At 52.0% G+C, this 18,748-nt stretch overlaps 1 protein-coding gene across 1 annotated transcript in view; it reads right to left on the minus strand.

Annotated features, from left to right (window-relative positions):
• Positions 1-16,860, minus strand: part of LOC123365663 (angiopoietin-related protein 7-like) — a 33,405-nt gene extending 16,545 nt beyond the window's left edge. Inside the window, exon 1 of the mRNA XM_045008443.1 lies at positions 16,166-16,860. Coding sequence (XP_044864378.1) covers positions 16,166-16,549 — 384 coding nt within the window. The 5' untranslated portion in view covers positions 16,550-16,860. The remainder of the gene's footprint in view (positions 1-16,165) is intronic.
• Between the last annotated feature and the right edge of the window lie 1,888 nt (positions 16,861-18,748).

Raw genomic sequence — 18,748 nt, forward strand, 5'->3', positions numbered from 1 at the left:
GGGTTCGTTGCCCGGTGTGCGCCGCACTAATTAACACACCAGGGTGGAGAAGCAACACCAAGTTTATTTGAGCTCAAAAAGGTGCCAGGGAGAAAAAGCATTCTCAGATCCTGCACACACAGATACAAGCCGTTTTTCTCTTCTTATACATGATTTCAGCTAAGCATTCCCATTACCCCCCCCACACTACTCATCCCCCTTTACCCCCCCCCTTGCCCCTCCCGTCTATTCCCATGTAGCAAATACACTAAGCAGGTTAAATCATACTTGGCAAAAACCACTTTAGCTCGTTAGTAACTTTTCTGTGAACAGTTATCTTGTTTTACTTCTTTGATATGTTATTTTGCCTCTTAGCCAGGAACAATCATTATAGTAGGCCTCATTATTACCTTCTGGTGCAGGTGTTGCAACTGATAACAATTCTCTGTTGCTGGCCTGTTAGGTTGATTAAAATTCAAACATAAACATGGAAGCGCTTTGGTCAGACATGGAGTGACTTTAGTTCATTCAGGCCTAGTACAGGAAGGCTTTATTGACACTTATGGCTTTCCACCCTCCTGAGTTACCTAGGGTTATGCCTAATGACACCAACATATTGGAATTGGAAAAGGTTCCGAAAAGGACAGCTAAAATGATGGAGGGTCTGGAACAGTTTCCATATGAGGAGAGATTAATAAGACTGGGACATTTCAGCTTGGAAAAGAGACGACTAATGCTGGATAAGATGGAGGTCTATAAAATCATGACTGGTGTGGAGAAAGTAAATAAGGAAGTGTTATTTACTCCTTCTCATAACAGAAGAACTAGGGGTCACCAAATGAAATGAATAGACAGCAGGTTTAAAACAAACAAAAGGAAGTATTTCTTCACACAACGCAGTGTCATCCTGTGGAACTCCTTGCCTGAGGATATTATGAAGGCTAAGACTTGGGGTACGTCCATACTACTCGCCCGGGTCGGCGGGTAGCGATCGACTTCTCGGAGTTCGATATATCGCGTCTCATCTAGACGCGATATATCGAACTCCGAACGAGCTCCCGTCGACCCCGGAACTCCACCACCGCGAACGGCGGTGGCGGAGTCGACAGGGGAGCCGCGGACTTCGATCCCGCTCCGTGAGGACAGGTAAGTACTTTGAACTAAGGTACTTCGAGTTCAGCTACACTATTCACGTAGCTGAACTTGCGTACCTTAGTTCGAACGCCCCCCCCCCCAGTGTAGACCAGGCCTATAACAGGGTTCAAAGAGGAACTAGATAAGTTTATGGAAGATAGGTCCATCAATGGCTACTAGCCAGGATGGGCAGGGATGGTGTCCCTAGTCTCTGTTTGCCGGAAGCTGGGAATGGGCGACAGGGGATGGATCACTTGATCATTACCTGTTCTGTTCATTCCCTCTGGGGCACCTGGCATTGGCCACTGTCGGTAGACAGGACACTAGGCTAGATGGACCATTGGTCTGACCCAGTGTGGCCGTTCTTATGTGTTGCCTTACCAATGAGTAACAGCAAGTACTAGGCCTGCCTGTGTTCTCTAGTCCCCACGACCACACACCCACACACAACCCCACCCCGACTCCTGTGATTCTTGTGACTTATATCAACAGTTACCCATGCCTGAAGTCTGCGAATGGGACTTCTTAATATGCAAACCTGTTACAAAGACTTTGATTTGACCAAGAAACACACCCATCAGGGATGCATGGAAAGCAGCACTTGATCACCTGGAGTTGTTCATCAAATGTTCTTTTATCATTTTCCTGAGTGAGTTCGTTTGAGAGCGTAGGGATTGTCTGGTTTCACCCACATAGTTGTTACTGGGGCATTTAGTGCACTGGCTGAGGTACACCACATGCGGTGATTGGCATGTGCAGGAACCATGGATCTTGAAAGGATCCTGGAACCCTACAGGGAACTATGTACAAGAAACCCATAGATCACCACACCTATGTTCATAGATCCAGTAACCACACCAAGCAGTCTGTTATCTAAAGCCAGGCCCTCAGATACCACAGTATATGCTCCAAGGAGAAAGTCCGAGATACACATCTGAACACATGCTGAACCACCTTTACCTAACAAGGACACTCCACCAGAGAAGTAGATCACATCATGGAATGGGCCATTCAAATACCCCGAGAGAACCTACTTCAATATAGAAATAAAACCCCCTCTGACTGCACACCCCTAGTTGTCACCTACCACCCCACACTGGACCCCATATGGGGTATCATCAAACAGCTACAGCTCATATTCGATAGGGACCTTATCCTGAACTCCCCCTTTTGGCCTTCAAGCAACCCCTCAGTCTCTCCAAGCTCATCATTAGAAGCAAGCTCCCCACAGACCAGGAAACACCAACTCAAACCGGCACCAGACCCTGTCAGAACAACAGATGCCGGATCTGCAGACATACCTCCACTGCTGCAATGATCAACACCCTCCACAAAACACCTGTCAAGATCCATGGGTCTGACACATGCCTATCACAAGATGCAGTATATCTCACTCAGTGCACTAAATGCTGCAATAGCAACTAGGTGGGTGAAACGAGACAATCCCTGCACTATTGCCCATGGGTGAACACTTTTCACAACACGATCACTCTATATCTGACCTCTCAGTCCTCAACCTCAAAAGAAACCTGCACAACACATTCAAAAGACCAGCCTGGGAGCTGAAATTCATAACTTTCCTAGACACTAAAAAGCATGTGTGACGCAGCAGGGAGTGGGGAGTACTGACCTGGGAATGTTGCAGGGGAGTTTTACTGGGACTGTGTGTGGGGTGGGAGACTTTCCTTGAGGGAAGTTACTTGAGCATGTAACTTGAGAGCCCAGGAGGCGGGTTGGGGCCAGGTGACACCTTCTGCCCGGGAAACTGGACAAAGGCTGGAGGAGGAACCAGGGGGACGGGGTGTGAGATGGCTGGAGCGGGTTTCAGTTTGGAGCTGGCTGGGGAAATGGAGGGGCCTCCAGGACTGGGGTCTAAGCTCCCTGCCCCCCAGAAGGACTTGACTGAGGGGTCCTGGTTGTACCTACAAGCTCTGTTTGGGACTGTGTTCCTGTCATCCAATAAACCTTCCATTTTACTGGCTGGCTGAGAGTCATGGCAAATCACAGGAAGTGGGGGTGCAGGGCCCTGACTCCCCCACACTCCGTGACAGCATGGGCATAATAAAGACGCTGGGTTTATGGCTTATTACAACAATCTGTAACTCACTGACCCCTCTTTCGTCCTATGACTATAAGGGAGTTAACAGGCCACGGCACCTCAAATGGCCCCTTAGTTTAGCCCAAGTAGTTAGCACATATTCTATCTGTTTGGTCCTGGATTTAGCTGTGACACGCTCAGCTGAAGAAGAGCTCTGTGTAGCTCGAAAGCTGGTCTCGCTCACCCACAGAAGCTGGTCTAATAAAAAGCCTATATAGCTGCAGCTCCTGCATGAATCTGACTTCTCTTATATCAGAGGGGTGGCCCTGTTAGTCTGGATCTGTAAAAAGCGACAGAGAGTCCTGTGGCACCTTGTAGACTAACAGACGTATTGGAGCATGAGCTTTCGTGGGTGAATACGCATGAAGACGCGTGTGTCTGACGAAGTGGGGATTCACCCACGAAAGCTCATGCTCCAATACTTCTAGGAGGTGCCACAGGACTTTTTGTCACTTCTGACTTATCTCATCCTTCGCAGTGGAAGGAAACCCTTATTCACTTGGGCTACACCTACACCCTTTGTCCACCAGATGGCACTGCTGTCATTAAAAATACATCCACCCTCAGCGCCAAGGGGCCATGGCCTGTCCACTTTTCACCATGGGCCTTCTTCCCCCCCGAGGTCCCATCCGCCACCGGGGCCGGAAGCTGGAGCCCGGCCTGGGTAAGAGTGGCCCGGGGAGCTGTGGGGACCTTCTTCATGCTCGGGGTGAGGGTGGGAGCCAAAAGCAACCCCCAGCCTGTGTCCCCACCCGCTGGGTTCCCCGTCCAGGGTAGCTCTTACCATGGCACGGCTGCAGCTGTTTGGCCCCCAAAGCCCCGCCCCCAGGCCAGGCCGAAAACTGGAGCTGAGTTGGGGTAAGAGTCGCGCGGGCAGCTGGGGGGAGCCACAGACCCTCCACCTGCCCTGAGTGGGGGGCCCAGGGGACGGGGACACAGGCCGGGGACTGCTCTCAGGCCCCCCAATCCCGAGCCAGTGGAGGGTCCGCAGCTCCCCAGCCTGGCTCTGGCTTCTGGCTTGGCCGGGGAGTGGGGTCTCGGGGGAAGAGGCAGGGCAGGGCCATGGAGGGGGCAAGGCCTCATGACCCCCTCACTTTTATGAAGAATCTATCTCCCCTGACTCCAGTCCTCTGCTTTTGTTATCACTGTGGTTAGATCTTGATAGATGTTTGGCTGCGTGTGTGTGGGTTTTTTGTGTGCCACCCCCAGCCCTGCGCAGACAGCTGGCACAGCAGACCTTGAGCAAACCGCCCAATGACCACAAGATCCGTTAAGGGACGAAGGCACCCAGCTGGGTTTATTGTCAACAAAGCATGGTATTAGTATTCCACAGACTTTACTGGACCACCAATACATATATGCCCGTAACAATGGACCAGCTCAGTGAAGGCGGGACTTTCTGTTCCTCCCTAGGCCAGACATAAGAATAGCCAAACTGGGTCAGACCAAAGGTCCATCTAGCCCAGTATCCTGTCTTCTGACAGTGGCCAATGCCAGGTGCCCCAGATGGAATGAACAGAACAGGGAATCATCAAGTGATCCATTCCCTGTCGCTCATTCCCAGTTTCTGGCAAACAGAGGCTAGGGACACCATTCCTGCCCATCCCAAAGATACTCCCTCTGAGATACATCTTTATATCCTCATACAGACAGGTTAGTACTGCCCCTCTGACATAGTTACTGTAGTTACTGCTCCCTGATGTGGCTAGTTAGCACTCATTACCTTGTACATGGTGGTTTGATTTTCATTACATACTGTCATCCTGACCTTATCTTTTAGGAGGGGGCAGTGAGTTCCTGTTATTCTTGGGAACTGTTTTTGTACCATTTTTGATACTGGAATGTTTTGGTGCTGCTGGGATGTGTTTACGTAAGTACTTTGTGACTAGCACGTCTTAGAAATTTATATTTTGGCAATATTAGCCCTGTTGTTGCCAGATTCTGTGAGCAAATCCTGCCTCACATCAGGCCTCTGACACAAGTGCTTATATCTCAGGTTGTCTTCCTACTACAATCACCAGAGTCCATTAAAAATAGCTTCCAGTATATTACTAGAGGTGTTTCTACTGGACTCCCTGGACTACTGGATCTGTATTGTTACTTGGTTGTGCTGTGTGCTGTTCTATTCTCCGTCACTCAGGAGAGCTGGGTGATCTTCAGCACCCACACTGAGTCACGGGAACTCCATCAGAGCCAAATATTTGAGGTTTAATGACCATGGAACACCTGTTCTTAGCAGAACTGAACTTCCTCCGGCTTTGTCATTCTTCATCTAGGTTCTTAGTCATGGCGCCCATCCCTGTTGTATCTGAGCCTTGGCCAAGGGATAAAGTAAAAATACAACTGAGTGATAGACCTTGTCCAGGGGCCAGATCCTCAGCAGGTGTAAATCAGGGTATCCCTATTGACGTCAGTAGAGCTACATCATTTTGCACCAACTGTGGATCTGGCCCTAGGTTTCCATTCCCCCCAATGCAATGGTAGCTATGGAGTATTTCATCCCCTGCTCTTTCCAGGAACACACCGGCCCCTCATAAGATCAGGCTCGGATGGCAGAGAATGGAAAAGAATATTTTGTTTGAACTAGGAGGTACAAGGTAGAAGGGTAATGCGCAACATCTGGAGTGGCATACGGAACTTGTTTGTATCAAGTTATAGGAGGGGCACCTTTGTATCAGCCCAGGGGACTGGACCCTGGTGTCCTGACTGAGGCTTTGCCTTGTCACGGGCGTACACGTGGTGGTGTCCCTGTGACCCGTTGGCCAGGGCACTAACGCTGTGCTTTACTGACAGTAAACCTGCCAAGCACCTTCGCCACCGCACCGAGCCTGCCATCTTTCATTACAAATAACACCGAGGCCTGCAATGTCAGCACGCTGCATCCCCTGCTAGTGCCGCTGGCACGGGGCTCCAGGAACAGCAGCACTCAGCCGCCGTAACAACTCAGCAGCATTAACAACGCTCCGCAGTGCTAACAACACTGCACTACCCCCCAGCAGGAGGAACCAGATCTCCCACTCTCGGCCTCCCTTTCCGTGCCCACGACTTTGTCCTCTCGGGCACCAAAGAGCCAGTTTGACTGGTGTTATTCCCACTAGTTATATGGACATAGAAATGGGGCACCAGGGTGCAACCTCGTGCCTGAAATTAACAGGACCCCCAACCTTTCCACCTCTGAGATCAATGCCTCTTTATTCTGACCCCTGATCCTCTAGTGGGGCTGCCTCCCTTCTGCAGATGCTAGTGTGAACCCTCAAATAGCAGGGCAAGATTGCTGCTGGTTAAATTTGCCCTCCAGGGTATACAGACTATGCACCTCCACTTACAATCCGCTCCAGATCTGTGATGACACTGCAGAGATGCTTTAATCTTTAAGCTGAAGCTGTTTTTCAAGTGTCCGCAGTTTGGTCCCTTTAGCTGATACTAGACCCAGCTTCCCCCATCCTTTCTCGCCAAGGAAAGTCATTCCGCATTTCTGCCACAGGATGGTGCAACTGCCATTCTGTTACAACTGCTTCTGCTGGCTTCAAGGTTCACAGAAAAACTCTGGAAAACAATCTGGAGCAGATATTTCCTGTAATTCTCTTTGCCTAAGGTATTTGTGCATTTTTCACTGGAATCCTTGTAATACTGTTCCCAAGTAGGTATTTGTTTATGCTGTGTGCTACCCAACAAGCTCCATAATTCAGTGCAGTCAGCCAATCTGGAGTGCTATTTGACAGCAAAGATTTACGAGGTTCAATAACAACGTGAAACCTTTTCTCACCTGGCCTGAGCTCTCTCTGGCCGTGTAATAAATCACAAAGACAAGATGATCCAACCCCATTTGTCATGACATTTTGGTTATTGTTTTATATTGTATTTGGTTGTGGCTGCATCAATAAACTGCATCTGCAGGAATACTGCAGTTCATCTGATCCTGCCCCTTGATTTCCAACCGCCCTCAGACTCCTTGTCACATCACAACTAGTTAACACGCAATGCTTGGGCCATCACACTCTGGCATTTTTACTTTGGAGAATAAACAGGAAGAACAGATGAACTCTTAATAATGAGAGACTGCCTCCTTCACCTGACTCTCCCTCTCTGCCTGCCTGCCTGAGGGTATCTGAGCACCTCACCATCTTTAATGTGCTTATCCTCACAACTGCCCTGCCTCCCAGGGGACTGGTACCCCCCAGGGTTGATAAATGTGAAGCAATGCACATTGGAAAGCATAATCACAACTGTCCATACACAATGATGGGTCTAAATTAGCTGTTACCCGTCAAGAAGGAGATCACGGAGTCCCTTGTGGATAGTTCTCTGGAAACATCCTCCCCATGTGCAGCAGCAGTCAAGAAAACTAACAGAATGTTGGGAACCATTAGAAAACGGATAAATAATCAGACAAAAATATGATAATGCCCCTGTATAAATCCATGGTACGCCCACACCTTCAATAGTGTGTGCAGATCTGGTTGCCCCATCTCAAAAGAGATATACCAGAACTGGAAAAGGTACAGAAAAGGGCTACAAAAATGATTAGGGGCATGGAACAGCTTCCATACGAGGAGAGATTAAAAAGATTGGAACTGTTCAGCTTGGAAAAGAAGCGACTAAGGGGGGATATGATAGAGGTCTATGAAATCATGACACGTGGAGAAAGTGAATAAAGGAGTGTTATTTACTCCTTCTCATAACACAAGAACCAGGGGGTCACCCAATGCAATTAATAGGCAGCAGGTTTAAAACAAACCAAAGGCAGTATTTCTTCACACAACGCACAGTCAGCCTGCAGAACTCATTGCTAGGGGATGTTGTGAAGGCCAAAACTATAACTGGATTCAAAAATGAATTAGATAAGTTCATGAAGGATAGGTCCATCAATGGTTATTAGATGCTCAGAGATGCAACCCCATCGTCTGGGTGTCCCTCAATGTCTGACTGCCAGAAGCTGGGAATGGATTAAAGGAGATGCATAACTCGATGACTGCCTGTTCTGTTCATTCCCTCTGGGGCACCTGGCATTGGCCACTCTTAGAAGACAGGATATTGAGCTAGATGGACCATTGGTCTGACACAATATGGTATTCTTATGTTCTTATTGTGTAGATGGAGAACTGAGGCACCAGGATGCTAAATGACTTGGCCAAGGTCACACAGAAAAGCTGTGCCAGAGCAAGGAATTGAATCAGGATCTTCCAAGTCCCAAGTTATCATCCTATCCACTGGATCAGTCTCTTGTTCTGGACCAACATTCCTCTTTTGCTGTGCTTTCCATACACGAAAAGCAACCCTATGCTGTCAGCCTGAATGACTTATTTCCAATGAACAGAAAACAAGAAAGAACCAAAGTAACATCTCCCAGAGAGAGAGCACAGTGTATGTATCTCCTTTGTAACAAGCTGCCTTTAAACTGAACACAAAATGGAGCTGCCTCTTGCGGGCTTGTAGACATGTAAAGGGCACAGAAAACAAAAATTGTAGCAGGTCAGTAGCTACACCTACCACATCTTTGAGGAGGGAGGGACGGAGCCCTGTTTCGTCCCCCACATACATAACTCAGAAAAGAGGATTGCTTCTAAAGGGAAGGGAAGGGAAGTTAATGTTTCCAAGGAGACCCTAGGAAACTGTGACACGGTCACACGGGGGACACCTAGGACAGCAAATGGGACATGAGTTTGCAGTACAATACAGCAGCAAAAACCATCAGTGCAGTTTGGGGCTGCATAGGCCAAAGGATGACATCATGCACCGGGGAGAAGGCAGCGCCTCTCTCTGGGACTCTGGTGCCAGCACAGGTGGAATATTGCGTTCTACTGTGGGCACTGCATTACCCGAAAAACAGTGTCAAGTCGGAGCGCTTCCTGGCTTCCCAGGCCAGACGGGACCAGTGGGATCGTCTAGTCTGACCCCCTGTATGGCACAGGCCAGAGAACTGCCCTGAAGACAAGCTCTGCTCCCTTCCCACACCAGGAGTCAAAGCCATGCTCCCCGGGTGAAAACTGGGAATCCTACCCGCTAGCCATGGGGAGGAGAAGAGAGTAACAAAGGCGCACGAGAGGCTGCGGGAACCGATTTCCGAGGCAGCATTAAGAAAGGAAACTTCAGCTCGTTGCACTCTGCCTCGCTGCAGCCCCTTGGGTTCCCCTAGAGATCCCTTTCCTCCTCGGGAGTGGATGTCCCCTTCGCCAACTTCTAGACAAGCCTGCCCCAGGTCTGGTAAAGACCTCCCTGGCGCCCGATCCTCAGCAGGAGGCGCTCCATTGACACCAGCTAAGGGTCTGGGCCCTGACATATCGCAGTGCAAAAATAAACACACGCATGAATCACCATCCTCCACTGAGAGACCTAGATGGGCTCTGAGCCTGACACAGGACAGATGGCCGGAGGAGCCGGAGATCTCATTAAACTAAACAGCATGCAGGGCCGTCTGACACTAATCCTTCCAGAGAAGGGATCTGAGCGAGTCCGTTGCTGCTACGGGACTCGCAGGCAGCAGAGCGGGTGAAATAACTGCAGGGCGCCTTCCTTTGAGAAGTGCCGCCGTTGGGGTAAAGAAAGCCCTGGGGGCCGACCCGGCTCATTTGTAAACAGTCACGTCACAGCTCCTCCGGGGGTTACCGGGACTTTCCCGCTGCCCCCGGGGGCTGTCGGTTACACAGCGGAGTCACTCCAGATTTACACCATCACAGCCAGCAGAATCGGGCCCAGGCCTGGTGAAGCTTTGAGGGAAAGAGCAGCAATTTAGGCGGAAATGCGACCACCCCGCAGCAGGTGGAACTTGACCAAACGACGGCGGGGGACAGTTTGGAGGGACAAGGGGCAGCGGCTGGGAGAAAGGAGAGGGAAATGAACAACGGGAAAGAGTCTGGATGGCAGGAAAACTAGAGGTGGGATCTTGTCGACTGTGAAAGGTCTCCCAAGGGCCACGCGGGAAGCCCCATTGCTTGAGACATTTACAGCTGGGCCAGAGACAGTCCTGGAGCACAGTCTGTAGGGAGCTACCCTGCATTGACAGGGGGTGGAGACAGGGCTTGTTGGGTCTCTTCCAGTCTCCAACAGCTGGGAACACAGAGACTGGAATTCCAGGCGTCCCTGCTTCCTGAGCGCTTTGGGTACGTCTACACAGCATTGAGACACCCATGGCTGGCCCGTGCCAGCTGACTCGGGCTAAAGAGCTACACTGTAGTGTAGACATTTGAGCTCAGGCTGGAGCCTGGGATCTAAGACCCTATGAGGTGGGAGGTCACCAGAGCCCAGGCTGCAGCCTGAGCCTGAATGTCTACACCAAAATGAAACAACCCCTTACACCAAGCCCTGGGAGTCTGAGTCCACTGGCCCGGACCAGCCATGGGTGTCTAATTGCAGTGTAGGAATACTCTGGTTCCTCAGCATGTCCGCCTAGGGGCAGGACTCAATCCAGGATCAGACTGGGTTTATTAGACCAAGGCCTGCAAGGGGAACTCCCGTAGGGCCGGCGAAGCATGAAGCGGGGGGAAGGGGAGAGAAAACCATTCGGTGGCTGGTGGCTGCATGGGCCACAGCAGGCCTGGGATGGCTGGTGCGGGAGGGAGACAGGTTCTCAGTGGCAGCTGACAATTCCCCACCAGGCGCGGGCGGCCGGCACTTTCCTCCTCCCTCTCACGCCTTTACAATACCATTAGCTCCAGGGTGTGAGAGGCTGCAGTGAGCGGCAGAGGCTCAGGGTCATCACGCCTCTCCCGAGGAACAATATTAACAGTGCCAGTGCCCAGCGGTTTCCTGTCTTGTCACATTAATGGGACGCTCACACCCCCCACCGCGTCCTTTGCCCCATCTGCTTATGAGCTGACTAGCCAGCAGTTAGACGCTTAACCCACTAGGTGCCAGATGTGTGCAGCTGGGGCTGCTCTGGTTGGGCACAACTGGCCGCGTCCTGGCTGTTCAGAGCTAGACACACGTGCCCCCTGCTCTATTGGCTACCACTGCCTCTCTCTGTACACAGGGGGCGGGGAGGAGCCTGCCACAAGAGCGAGTCGGGCACAGTCCTCCTAGAAACTGGCATCAGCACCGATGCCAACCCGCTGCAGGCGGGAATGGACGGGCGCGCTCGTTACGCCCGGGCCGCCAATGGAGGGTAGTGACCTAAAACGAGGAAGACGGGGGAAAGCGGCAGCCCCGGGCAGAGCTTCCTTAGCATAACTAACACTTCCTGCAGCCTCTGGGCCTGGGGCAAAGACTGCCCAGGCCTAGCAGCAGGGCTGGGAGACAAATAAATCATTTAGGGCCCAAACAGAAGGAGACTGTGCCTGGGTAAGGACTCGTGAAACCTTCCCAAGGGTTTCGGGATCCAGCCGGTAGCTGGCAAAGGCCCGACAGATGACTGGAGGAACCTGGGGGCACATCCGCTTGTGACCAGGTCTGTGGTGACGGGTGAGGACGGAAAATGGGAAATGCTGCTCGGACGAACAGGGTGAAAGAGGAGCAGCAGAGCGAACGACAGAAGGGGACAGGGTAAGAGAGAGAGGAAAGCAGAGGGTGGTGTTGAATGGGGGAAGCTACTCCTCACAGGTGCCAGGACAGCTGCTAGATGAGAGACAGAGGGGACCAGCATGAATGGGGAGGATGAAGAGGCAGGGATCGAGTGGGAAGGACGTTCGGGGAAGTTTGTTTTAATCACATGTAAGGGTCTAAATGAACCTAATGAATGCTTCCCTGACAGCTAGCTGGGATGGGGAGAGACTTCAGATGTGTTTATGTAAACACCGTTTGCTCCTGCTCTGCTGAGATATCCAGCCATAGAATGGTGTTTGCTCTAAGTAACCAAATTTGGCTGGTGTTGGGTTACAGATTAGTTCTGAATGCAGCAGTAGTGAAATGCTGTTACCAACGTTGTAATTATTATAGGAATACAGGGAAGCAGGACTGTGCTTAATCTGTCCCAAATGAGGGGGCCACCCTCAGCTGAAATGACCTCGTTAAACCAGGGGCTCGAATGCCAGAGCCCTGTGACGGTAAGAGGGGTGAGGACAGGTGTCCCATCCAGGAGGATTGCAAACCCTCCCCAAGGGGTCCCCCTGGTCTGGTTTAACCTGTTCCTCCCCACTGTTCAAAGAAAGCTAAATAGGCTTCATCAGGAGCTGCTTTTCTTATTTTAAATGCTCCATAAGAGCTGAAATCAGTTAAGATGGGGCAGCGTTTGTGCCCAGCCACCAAAGAGCTGAAATTCACTAAGAGACGGATGCGCAGAGGTCACAGCAGAGAGGCAGGTGGCAGCCGATGGTGACTGACAGTCAGCTGCCGAATGAGTGGCTGGAGAGGCGCAGCGAGCGGCCAGCAGTGGCGTGAGTAAGGTGCCTCCTTACCTCCACCCAGGGTGGGAGGTGAACTCTGCAGATGCACCTCTGGGTCTGCACTGACCAAGGACAGCAACTGTGAGTGGGGTGCAGACAAAGGATGAGCAGTTAAAGGGACTTTTGGGTTGCTGGACTTAAGAGCCTGAGGGGAAAAGGACGCTGCCCAACTTACTTGGGGGTGGGTCTTTTGCTCATGGTTTATGTTTATGAACCCTAGTTGTGGTGTTTTCCCAAATTAACACCGAGTTACTTCCCTCCTTATATTAAAAGCTTCTTTGCTACAATCAGACTCTGTGTTAGCGAGTGGGGAAGTATTGCCCCTTAGAGGCACCTGGGGTGGGGGTGATGCATAATTTTCCCAGGTTACTGGGAGGGGGCTTGAGCCGGTTCTGTGTTGCATCAATAGAAAGGAACCCCTAGATATTGAACCTGGCCCTGTTGCTGCCGGCTCTGCAGGGTAACATTTTGGGGGGCTCGTCCGGAATGCTGGGTCAGTCCCCCTCACAAGCCTGTCTTGAGTGAGTCACAAAGTTGGGGAAACAATTGTGTTTATATTTTTGAGGAAATCACTGTTTGTATCACGGCGAATATGTCCGGTTGGTTGGGCCCTGACTCAGCAGCCCCTAGCTCGGGGGCTGCAGCCTCGGCCAATGATTGGGCAAAATCACTGGGGCAAACATTGGAAAAGGTTGTGTTGTCCCATCCTACGTCAAGCTCCCATCGCACGTTAAGGTTATTTGCTGGGGGTCCCATCCCAACACCTGGGGAGGAGGAGTTTGAAGCCTGGTTAGAACATATCACTGAAATGCTGCAGGAGTGGGCTGTACCACATGCAGAAAAGTGAAGATGTCTAGTAAAGAGCCGTATTAGATGTGATGCTCACTAACCCCAGGGTCGGCGGGAAGAACTGCCGAGAGGCCCTCGCTCAGATCTTTGGGAGAGTAGAGGGCTCTGAGGATAGTTATTGTAAGTTCCTTAATTCCCGACAGCAAAGGGGCAAGAAGATTTCAGCCTATATACAGAGGCTGGAGAGGCTGCTTCAGAGAGCTGTCATGAGCAGTGACTGCTGAGCAGATGGACCAGACCAGCCTGGCTCAAATTGTAAGAGGAACTCAATATCAGCACCTGATTCTACTTCATCCCCAGTGAAGAGAACGACAGGAACGTCCCCCAAGTTACTCCCAGCTGATAAGAGGTCAGAGAGGAGGAAGAAAGGCAGCTGCCAGTGAGTTTTAGGAAGCCCAGCCCTCTGAGCCAGCCAGCACAGCACCCCTGCATTGACGTTGGGCACGTTCCTCTCGGGTGCTCACCAAGTGCAGGTCCTGACAGAACAAATAGCTGAGCTGCTAAGCACCATTGACTGGAGTAAGACTTCCAGGCGCGAGGAGCCTCTGGCTGTGGCGATGGAGAAGTCAGCATTTAGAGCCACCATCCCACCCAGGCGAAGAGGGAAAGGACAATTCTTCTGCTACCGCTGTGGTCAGGATGGGCACAGTGCAGCCAAGTGCCGCAATGAAGAACAATCGCTCCTTAGTGTATGGAAAACCGAGGACCAGTTGGGAGGCATCAGGGAACTGCTGAAGGGCCTGGGGACAGGGGCACCCAGACCCACAGGATTTGAAGGCTCCCCTGGAAAAGACTGTCCAGCTGGGATCCCCCCGGGACTGATAGGGCCTGGAGCAGAGGTCACGGTGAGGATTGAAGGGGCGGAGTGTAACGCCGTGCTTGACACTGGATCTCAAGTGACTATTCTTTCACTCATTCTACCAACGGATGCTTAGGCACCTGCCTATACAGCCACTGACCGGCCTTGGTCTGTGTGGCCTCAGCATGGGTGACTACCCCTCCCAAGGGTATGTCATAGTGCACCTGGAATTCCCAGGGGAGGTTGCTGGGGCAAGAGAAGAGATGGACACAGCTGCCTTAATATGCCCTGATCCTAAAGGAACCTCAGCTGTGTCTGTGCTGACAGGGACCAACTCCAGTCTCTTCAAGTCACTCGCAGATTATTGCGGACAACAAGCTGGGGCCCAATTCCTGAACACCCTGCAGCCTATAGAAAAGGACAGGTATCGGTGCCAATGCACTCACCGCATATGTGGCGAGAGAGAGGTGAAGTTCAGGGCTCCGAAAGGGTCCCACCTGGACTGAGCTCAGACAGGCAAGAGAGGGTCAATCTGAATGAGGTTGGCTGCCAGACTGAGCATGGCTGAATCAGGACACGAGCACGGGGCAGATGGAAAGGTCTCTGTGAATCAGGCCCGGGGACAAAACAACAACGACCTGGAAATCTACCGGGAAGGAGAGACAACAAAGGAGCCGGGGGAGGAGGGCGAAGGAGAAGGAAACAAAGCCAAACAGCAAATGAATCCCAGCAATTTGAGAGGCCAGACCCTATTCGGACTCATCTCGTCCAGCCTGGGGATAGTGCAAGACTGTGACTATTCTCTAGGGCTTTGTCCAATCCGGTTGTAATGACTCAAGCAAACAGCTTCCATCACTTCCTCTGGAAGCCTAATAAGATCTCACTGCCTGGAAAGGTTTCCCGATAGCTTCGTTTTCCCTCCATTCCTCCTAGTTCCTCCCCAATGGACCAGCCTCTGAATGCAGATCCAGGCTGCCTAAAACCAGGAGCAATTAAAGCATGTGCGGGAAATTAATCCAGCCCTGGTTAAAGCTACATTTGGCATGAGCTGCACTCGGGTTGCCCTATTACCGTGCCAGGGCTCCTGCATCGCTTGCTTTGCTTGTAAGCAGCAGGAGACACGACAGCTGAGGTTCTAGAGAGTGCATCATTTTTCACACCCGGGCCTGGCTTCTCCTCGCACCTTGCGTAAGTGTTTGAATGAGGAGAACGCTATGTGGATGTCAAATACTAGCAGATCGGGATTCTCATAATAGGGCTTCAGATCCACTTTGACCAGGTGCAGATGACCACACAGGGGGCAAAGAAGTGGGAAAAAACAGGTGCCAAATACCCAGCTCTGTACTTCCATCCGTGTTCCAGTGAGCAGGGAGGTGATGGGGAAATTATAGCAGAGGGTAACCCTAGAACTCGACAGCTGAGAAAGGGAGCTGGCTGGAACTTAATAATAAGGCTGGAGATTCCTTGCATTGGTGGAGACAGGGGACAGATGAGAAGTGATCTCACCGGTTTGGAAGGGGATTGGAAGGAAGGATACAAGGCGGCTGGAGACCAGGGCCGTGTGTGGAAGGGGGCAGAACGACTCTGCAGTGTGTCCAAGTCCCCATTTCTACCTGCCCCTGAGCACCTGTAGGTGGTGCTGGGCCTGAGAGCGTTGTGTGGCTGTGCTTCCTTGTCCAAGGTTAGGAGACCTGATCCGGGAAACCTCTGGGACATTACTTGGACTGGGCAGCATTTACAGCACTTGGACAGTGGGGTGTCTCTGCCCATGTCACGGTGATAAAAATGATGCCATCTATTGTGCAGCTACCTCGCCCAAGGTTCTCTCCCTACCAGCTCTGGTTTCACTGCCTTGGGCGCGGAGGGAAGTGGAAGGATCACAATAAACCTGTGTGTATCCTACAGTGCCCTCCGCATGCCCACCCCTGGCAAAGATCGGAGGTCTATGAAAGGCGGTCAGGCAGCCAGGGAAATGCCCCTGGGTTTTACCTGCAGCTCTAGGACTTTGATGCGATGCCGGTGGTTCCTCAGCTCCTCCTGCAGCTCGGCGATCAGCTCCCGCAGCTCCAGGATCTGCTGCTTGCGCTCCTCATTCTCGTGGAGCCAGTAGGAGACCTCGTCCGTGCAGCGGAACATATCCGGGCACCTCTGCTCATCCATCTGCGGCAAGGTGGCGACGATCTTACACCGGCCGTCGGGCAGGACCTGGTTGCTGTACTCCCCGCATTGGATCAGGCCCGTGTTCCCGTGGTGCCCCCCGCTGTCGTCCTCAGCAGCCAGGGGCTTCTGCAGTGAGGGGCCGTTCAGGATGCCCATGACGATGAGAGACCGCAGGGCCATCCTGGCAGGGCCGAGGGAGAGGGCGAACTTCATGAGGAAGGTGAAGGATGCAAACAAGGAGCCACCTGGGTAACACAGTCATTCATTCAGAGCCCAGGATCGAGATGGCCACTTGGGGAAACCCACGTGCATAGCACCGGCTACCGCCAGGACAGCCAATGGCTACTGTGCAAGAGGCCAAAGAGGAAGGGACTTGCTGGCATGTAGCTCACTGGGGGGATAACTGGGTAGCAGCCACCCGCAAATGGGGAACACAGTGTGTGTGTGTGTGAAGTGGGTTATTGAGGAGAAGGCACTGGCCTGAGCACGTAAACCTTTACTGCTCCTCATTACACCAGCTACCAACAGGCGACAATCCCCAGGTGCCCCTACCAGCTCTCAGCACTAAGACGGTTCCTCTGCGTGGATCTGCTGGCAGCTGAGTCACCTTAAAAATGTGCTGGCTGAGCAGGGAACTCCTGTCTCGGTTTCCAGGACCCCGGACAGCCCTTTCCATCTGCCAGTCACAAGCCGCTTCCAGGAGACAGCGGGCTCCCCTAGAAACACCTAGGGGAAGACACCCATCAGCCGGCTTTCGCCATCAGCAACCGAGCTCCTTCATTAATGCAGGGTCAGTCCTCCTCAATAGCTCCCGTGTGACTGGTTAACCTGACAACAAAGAACAAAGGAAAACGCGCTTCATGCCTAGGCTTAATCCGTGCCCAAGAAAGCCGAAATCTTAACCTACTTGCCCAGTTAGTCGCTCACAGAAAACTGCACGTGCTGCATCTCCCACGGGGGCAGCTGAAGCCAGGAGGCAGTCAGAGCACAAAACACAAGGCCAATCTGGCCCCATAAGTTTTCCCATCTCAGCTCCATTTTAACCTCCCCCCTTCTTGCTTTCATCAGCGCCCTCCCCTCAGCCCCGTCCTTCTCCGAAAGGAAAGTTAAATGTCTTCTGAACTCCGTGGCTGATTCCTCTACCACCACCTCCCTCCCGCCACCCCGCCCCAGGACCACAAGTGACGCCAGGTGAAAGAGAGGGATTCACAAGTGGCATGAGATGTGAAAAAAAAAAGCTATTCCGGCTCTGTCTGAGCGAAGATGAACGCCATAAAGAGCAACCATTTAGATCAGCTAGGAGCCCAAGTAGGAAGCACTTACTTAGAGTTAACGTAGTTCTTGCTCGGGCAGAACTCCATCTGATGTGCATGGGAGCCTGCATTAGTAAGGACTGAATACAAATTGAGGAGACGTCCGGATTTGGAGCTACAGCTACACAACCTGGACATTTTTCCCCTCGCCAAAATATCAGCCTTGCAGAGGTTCTGGTCTAAATGGAATCCAGACCAAACAGTCCAGTATGGCTCTGTCTGGGAACCAGAGAGAACCACGGGTTGCTGTGGGTCCAGCAGCCTCACTAAAGCATCCCCTTTATATTCATTACAGCCCGGTGCTCTGTCTTCTGTACCATGAGGGACACTTCAATGGACTCCCGTTTTAAACTCTCTCGCTAGGGGCCAGGTTGGGCGCCCCTTTCTTCCATTAGGCAGCAGTTACTCACACCATCATGGGAGCAGGGGGTTCCCAATCAGACCCCTGTATATGGCGTCAGTCCTTTGCCCTTCCATAGCACCTTCCAGCCACGATGCTCAGGGCACTTGGCAAATGTATCAGGCTCACAACACTCGTGAACTGAAGCCCCAGGAGGCAACATGCCCAAGGTCACCGGGCAAGTCTGTGGCAGAGCAAGGGAGAGAAGCCAATTCTCCTGACACCCAGTCATGCTTCTACCCCTTTACACAACAGCAGGGAGGGATGACGTTTAATCCACTTCACCTGAAGCCAGAGAAATTCCAGGGCCAGTGAATTAGAACGAAAGCTCTGAAGTGTTGCAAAGCTCTGGCCCACCACAAGCCGCGCCCCGTGCGGGACTCTGCCTGGAGTGTAGCTTGGCTGGTTCGCAAAACTGCTTCACTCTACAGAGGGTTCAGGGAGAAACCAACAGCCCCAGAGGGACGGGGCCCGAGTCTCTAGGGCCTTGTGTTAGCTGTGCAGAGCGGGTGTAAGATATTGTCAAGTCAGGAGGGCAGCATTTGCACTTCATCACAGCTGAAGTCTTTAACCTTTGGGGGGTGAGCTTTCAACAGGGGAGAATGAAAATCCGGCCCGGAGCCGCGTTTCAGTGGGGGAGCAGCAGCTGCAGCAGCACGACTGAATAAAAGAGCCAGAATCGGAAATCCAGCAGCACCA

This window comes from Mauremys mutica, chromosome 3 (assembly GCF_020497125.1).
Source record: "Mauremys mutica isolate MM-2020 ecotype Southern chromosome 3, ASM2049712v1, whole genome shotgun sequence".
NCBI lineage: Eukaryota > Metazoa > Chordata > Testudines > Geoemydidae > Mauremys > Mauremys mutica.